At 40.0% G+C, this 6,000-nt stretch overlaps 1 protein-coding gene across 1 annotated transcript in view; it reads right to left on the bottom strand.

Annotated features, from left to right (window-relative positions):
- Positions 1–215: 215 nt before the first annotated feature.
- The window catches only part of MTOR (mechanistic target of rapamycin kinase), a 170,717-nt gene continuing 164,932 nt past the window's right edge, over positions 216–6,000 (bottom strand). Inside the window, exons 55-58 of the mRNA XM_077151319.1 lie at positions 4,926–5,006; positions 4,572–4,652; positions 2,017–2,122; positions 216–1,201 (exon numbers count right to left, since the gene is read on the bottom strand). Coding sequence (XP_077007434.1) covers positions 1,186–1,201; positions 2,017–2,122; positions 4,572–4,652; positions 4,926–5,006 — 284 coding nt within the window. The 3' untranslated portion in view covers positions 216–1,185. The remainder of the gene's footprint in view (positions 1,202–2,016; positions 2,123–4,571; positions 4,653–4,925; positions 5,007–6,000) is intronic.

The raw sequence follows: 6,000 nt of genomic DNA, 5'->3' as shown, positions 1-6,000 counted from the left end.
TCACCACTTAGCTAGCAGTGGAGTTATCCATTTATTTCCTGTTAGGCCGTCTCCACCTTCTCTGGCCTGTAGACATGCTGAGCAAAGGGACCACGTCATGTATACCCATGTCATTTGTTATCCTTGTACTAAGTGCTTAATGAATGCTGAATGTGAAGGAATAAATGCTTTTTTTTTTTTGAACTCTCTATTAGGAATAAAAAGCTACCCATATGTGTGTTTTAAAATTCTGATGTAATTTATTGGCACAAAAAGTATCAGATACATGGTGTCTAGACATGGCTATACTTTATACTTTGTGCATTTAGTTTAATATTTATTTTGTTCATAATTCCCAACCTGTACTAGACCTTCCCTCTGTGTTCAGCACCTCCATGACAGTATTTCTGTTTTTCAAGCCTTTGCTCTAAACAGAGTATACAGAACTCACTGAAAACATCCAAGATCCAGGCCAAGGAAGGCGGATTTGGGTCACCCCATTGCACCATGATCCCCACCCTGCGTTTGCTTGGCAGAACTGTCTAGCAATAGCAATAAAGTCCCCTCTTAGCAGCTCAGGTCTTGGTTTGAAGTGTGTAATTTGCGGCGTCACTGGGTCAAGCAGAAGACAGACCCTTTTCACCCATTTTGGCCCATTTTGCAAATGCTGTTGATGATGTTGTGGTTGTTGTTGTCCACGGACCAGTGAAATCATGGGATGGGAGGAAGTGATGAAGTCTGCTCCTCTTGATTTGTTATAGTCCAGAATCCTCCTATGTTTCCTCCATGACCTAAAGCTTCCTGACAGCACTAAGTCTGCTGTATTGGGTTGAGAGGAATGAGTAGGCCATTTTTCTACCAGTAAATGCATATGATGAGTTCTCTTGTGAGTTAAGTCAAAACCCGTATTTCTAAAATTATGGATCTTCTGTTCCCCAAAATCAATGGCTTGATTTATGTGGCAACACTGTTTTACAATCCTGGGAACGAAATCAAGCCTTGTGTTTCCGACAATATATTCTTCAACAGCAGCTAGAAAGTTGGTTCAAACCAACTCTTAATATACAGTAGTTATTTTTTCATTTACATTTCAAAATATTTAATAAAGTCAAACTTTTTGACCATAGTTTCAGTTTAGTGGAAGCATACATATACCAAAGTACAAAAGCCTCACAAGAAACACTGTGGGCGTGTCTGGGCCTCCAGTTACCAGAAAGGACACCTAGGAAGACAGACAGAAAAAGGAATATTTTAATCATAAGAGCTTCTTCAAAGCTTTACACAGATACAAGGAAAACAAAAAGATCAAGGTCTGATAATCCTCAGGACACTCCCTGAGATTTCCCACAACTAACTGTGTGAGGCATACTCATCGCTTCCAGGCCAGTGCTGATGCCTACTGAGGTCCCAGGGGACACGTCCCCTTTACCCTCTCTTCAAGCATGCCTCGGGCAAGTAATCAAAGCGGAGCCCCGAGTGGTCCTTGAGGTTACAATCCCAGATCATAAATTTGTCTTTTCGTCTCCTTCTATCACTGCTCTGGCTTCTTTTCCATTACCCTTCCTGTATCGGAACTGACAGCAAAAATCCAAAGACCTCCTCCCTTCACCCCTCTGTCCCTGAAAAAAGCCTCACCTATGCTCCTAAACCACTTCTCTTAATGCAATTTTAATTTATTTTGGTGTCTATCTTTCCAATCCATATTTCTCAACTTTTAATGTTTAAAAAGTTGTATTTGCTGAGAATGAGGTAAGGAAATTTCTCTCAATAGGACAATAAATGAATATATGTAGCAAGCAAAAACTTTTAAAGAGATTGAACCTGTAACTGCCCTTTATGGATACCCTACCAATTCCTTCTTTGTGATCCTGGATTTGGGGCATAGGTTAGGGTTTTTTTTTCACATGGGTAGGCACCGGGAATTGCACCCAGGTCTCTGGCATGGCCGGTGAGAACTCTGTTGAGTCACCGTGGCCCACCCCAGGTTAGGGTCTTGATTGCTTATTTTAACAGAGGAACTCTGAGGTGCCCACTCACCATCCAATGTAGCACTGGCAGAGGTTTTCATGGGAGGTTGCCTGTTTGATGAGCAGCTCAACTTGTGTTGGAACGTCCAAAGTTTCATCATGAGAGAAGTCCCGACCTAGGATAGGAGAAACACAAACTTTTTAGCTGCACCTGGATATCAGCTCATTCCTTGTCACCTGTCTGGTGGTCTACATGGCAGAAATCAGTTAATCTTCATACATGAGTAAGAAGGATAGACAGACGGATTTTAAAAACCCACCTCCAAGTAACTTGAATAAATATCAGGCTTTCTCTTAATTTGGAAGTGGTTCAGACATGGGAAAGCCCTATAGTTGGCTGAGTTCAACTGTGGCAGAGATTAAACTGTTGGATTTGTGAGGACCACCTTCTTCTACTCCACAGTTATCTTAAGAGTAGAACAAGTGGACAAGAAACTCTGTTCTGTTTTATTCCTACTAGCCTCCATTTTTTTAACTCCCCCAGAGATGTTTGCTTCCAATATACATTCATAATCCCAACCTCACACAGGCATTTATTTGGCACTTACTGCCTGGCAAGCTTATTGATGTTTCTCTAGTCTACTTGCTTTGCCATCTCCACAAGGACAATTTCAAGACCTCTCTACTCTTCCCAAATGTCTGAACATCTCCCCCAACTTCTCACACTTAGCAGATGCCTTCATCCTCTATTTTATAAAGTTAATGAATTCATAAACATAAAGTTTTTGAGCCCTGACAATGTGCACGGCTGGGATATAGGTGCTGGATTCTTTCAACATGAACTCTCTCATCTTTCCTGTATTCACCTCCTATTAAAGGCTATCCTCTACCTGTGCTTTGGCCCCCATCTCCTCTTGTGTTCTTAGGAACCTTAGGTATCGATTATTCTTTTTCTTATGCAAGTCTCCAAATTTTCTCTCAACTGGACTGTTTTGTTTTTAAAACATGTTTCTCTCTCCCATTAAAGAGAATAAAGCCTCCTACTAAACCATGTGTCTTTTTCCAGCTACTGTCCTCTCTCCTCCTCTGCCCAGCGAACTTCTTCAGAGTTTTTTTTTTTTTTTTTCACATGGGCGAGCACTTCTTCAGAGTTTTTAAACTTGTCTTCATTTCCTCACTTCTTTCTCTCACCTTAAACATTTTCTTGAAATCCTTCAGGCTAACTGCCAGACTTGTTGCAGTTCTCCAGAAGGTCATCAATGACTTAGAGCCATCCTTGACCCCTCCCCAGCCCTCACTCCCCATTATCTATCCTTTGATTTTACCTCCTAAAGATCTCTTGAATCCATACAAATTTCTCTATCTCAACCACCACCACCCTAGTCTAATCAACTCCCATTTTTTTGCCTGGGTAACTGCAATAACCTCTTACCCAGGCTGTTTATATGCCTCTCCTCAAATCCATTGTCCACTGAAGTCAGAGCAGACAGTTTTCACAGAGCAAACCCGCTCAGGCCCTCCACTCTCCAACTCTGCTTAAAACCCTTCAGTGGTTTTCCAATGCCCTTAGGGTATAGGATAAAAATATAAGGTCATGTATGGTCTGGCCCTGGCATACTCAGAGTCAAGTAATTTTGCACTGTGCTCTTTTCATCTTGCTTTCTCTGCTCCAGTCAGACTGGCCTTCTCATGGACTCTTCCTGCCCTATACTTACCCACCACAGGACCTTTACACATGCTGTTTCCTCTGCCTGGGAACAATCTACCTCTAATTAACTGTTATTTTAGATTTTAGTTCATGGGTTGTTTCCTTAGGGAAGCTCTTCCTGGACACCATGACCTAGATTAAATCCTCTAATTACAGGCAACATAGCCTCGAGCTCTTCTCTTCCACTTAATATGGAGTATCTTTTCAGATGCTAAGCCCCATGAAGATGGAGAACCTGTCTGATTTTACCAACAGTTTCTTCAGCATCTAGCACTGGTTAGGTACTTAATAAATACATCGTGACTACATACAAATGTGCCAGCACTAATGCTAAGTGCTCTGTTTCCCATATCTCCTTTGATCCTGATCACCTGGAAGGGAGGCAGGGGCTCAGAGGTCACCCAAGAGCAAGCACTGGAGCTGGGGTCCTCTGGCTTTCCTGATTCCAACCCTCCATATGACAGAACCTTCCTCTCAGAAATAAGATGAGAATGTAAGATGTCTCCTTTTAAAAATGATGCCTTTCTCACCTTCCATTATCTCTATCCCATACCTTTACCAAAGTACAGGTAGACAATGAATTGGAGTATGGTCAGATTTACTCTAATATCAAGTATGGTGATAAAAAACATTTTCCTGAATTTGACTGATTTTTGGACTCAAACGAACTTTAACTCACCTCTGTTAAAAACGAGATTAGATTAACCTTAAGTAATATCATGAGTTATCAGAAAGAAGAACCAGAGAGGGTCCTTAATTGTTGGTCTCAGAGAAACTTGGTAGCTAACTGGGAATCACAATTCAAAGCCCAGGCCCCAGTACCACCAGAAATGGTGCTCACCACCTACTCAAGGAAGAAAAAAGTCTCCTCCACATATTATGTTCCTTTTAAATAAACACATACACAATACACTCACCAGTGAGCTTATCTCGAACTCTGTTAATAATCTGAATGGCTTTCTTATTTAGGGCCTCTGGTTTCACCAAACCATCTCCAACTGAAATAAAAAAAGGAGAAGTAACTGCAAGAACGGATCAACCCAGCAGGTTCAACAGAGACCCCTGTTTTTCTCAAATATTCACTTTTGTAAGTATTGAGCAATCTTTCCTCTCTGTTTTGTCCTCAGAATATAAAGAGAAATTCACAGAACTTTTTCTACTCAAAGGCAGTTTTGTTGCTTTGTCTTATTGACCTCTTCTCTTGGTACAACACAGCTGCTCTTTTCTTTATGAGATAGTCAACAGTACAATTCCTCAGAAGATGGACTTACTGAAAGAATGAATAGATTCTGGCACTGTGGTCCCCGTTTTCTTATGGGCTGGTTCCCCAAGCTCTACACCGTCCAAAATTTCTAGGGAGTAAAATCAACAGCGAAAATTCAAACACCAAGAAGCCACTGTTTCTAAGATATTAACATATAATTCTTTATGTGCTATGTACTCTTTGATACCTGCCCTACCAATTGCAAAGGGGAAAGGATTTAAATACATGCTATTTAAAGCTTTTAACTCTGAAAAGCCATTCTCAAATGTGAGTTATTATTATTGAAGAACATGGTGCTTACTGGAACTGAAACATGAATTTTAAAGCAAATAGCATTAAGAACATATTCTGACACAGAGAAAAGGAACAAGGGTCAAAGACCTGTCAACAAAATGTGTTTGGCTGAACAAAAAATGTCAACAATATAAAGAAAATTAGTTTTGCAAGGGTCACACACGATTGAAGTATTATTCCTTATAGGAATTTACATATCAATTTTGGGAAGAAAGTCTTCAGATTTCAGGGTTACCTGCCAGTGATTATAGCATTTAGCAGAGAAGAATATGGAATGGGAATTATGAAGTTATGTAAACATTGTCCTTGAACACCAGAGAACTTCATTTTTATTAACGTTTTTCATTTTTTATTGTGAAATATAACATATATACCAAAAAAAAAAAGGCAGTAGTTTTTAAAAGTACATTTTAACAAGTAGTTACAGAACAGATTTCAAAGTCTGGTATGGGTTACCATTCCACATTTTCAGGTTTTTCCTTCTAGCTGCTCTAAAACACTGGAAGCTAAAATAAATATCATTATAGTGATCAGTAGTCATAATAGTTTGTTAAATCGTATCTTCTCTGTTGTAACTCCTCCTTCTCCTTTGATCCTACTCCCAATCTATAGGGGTGGGTCTTTGGGTTATGCCCATTCTAATTTTTTCATGTTGGAAAGGGTGTCAAAATACAGAATAGAAAATAGAATTAGTGGTAATCTTGGAGAGGCTAGTGCTTTGGGTTTCAGAACTTATCCAGCCTAGGAACTCTCTGGAGGTTCTCAGGAAAGCAAACTTAGTACATGAA

The sequence above is a fragment of the Tamandua tetradactyla genome, chromosome 2 (assembly GCF_023851605.1).
Source record: "Tamandua tetradactyla isolate mTamTet1 chromosome 2, mTamTet1.pri, whole genome shotgun sequence".
Taxonomy (NCBI): Eukaryota; Metazoa; Chordata; class Mammalia; order Pilosa; family Myrmecophagidae; genus Tamandua; species Tamandua tetradactyla.
The sequence above is the reverse complement of the archived record's forward strand: the minus strand, read 5'-3'. Positions and strand labels throughout refer to the sequence as shown.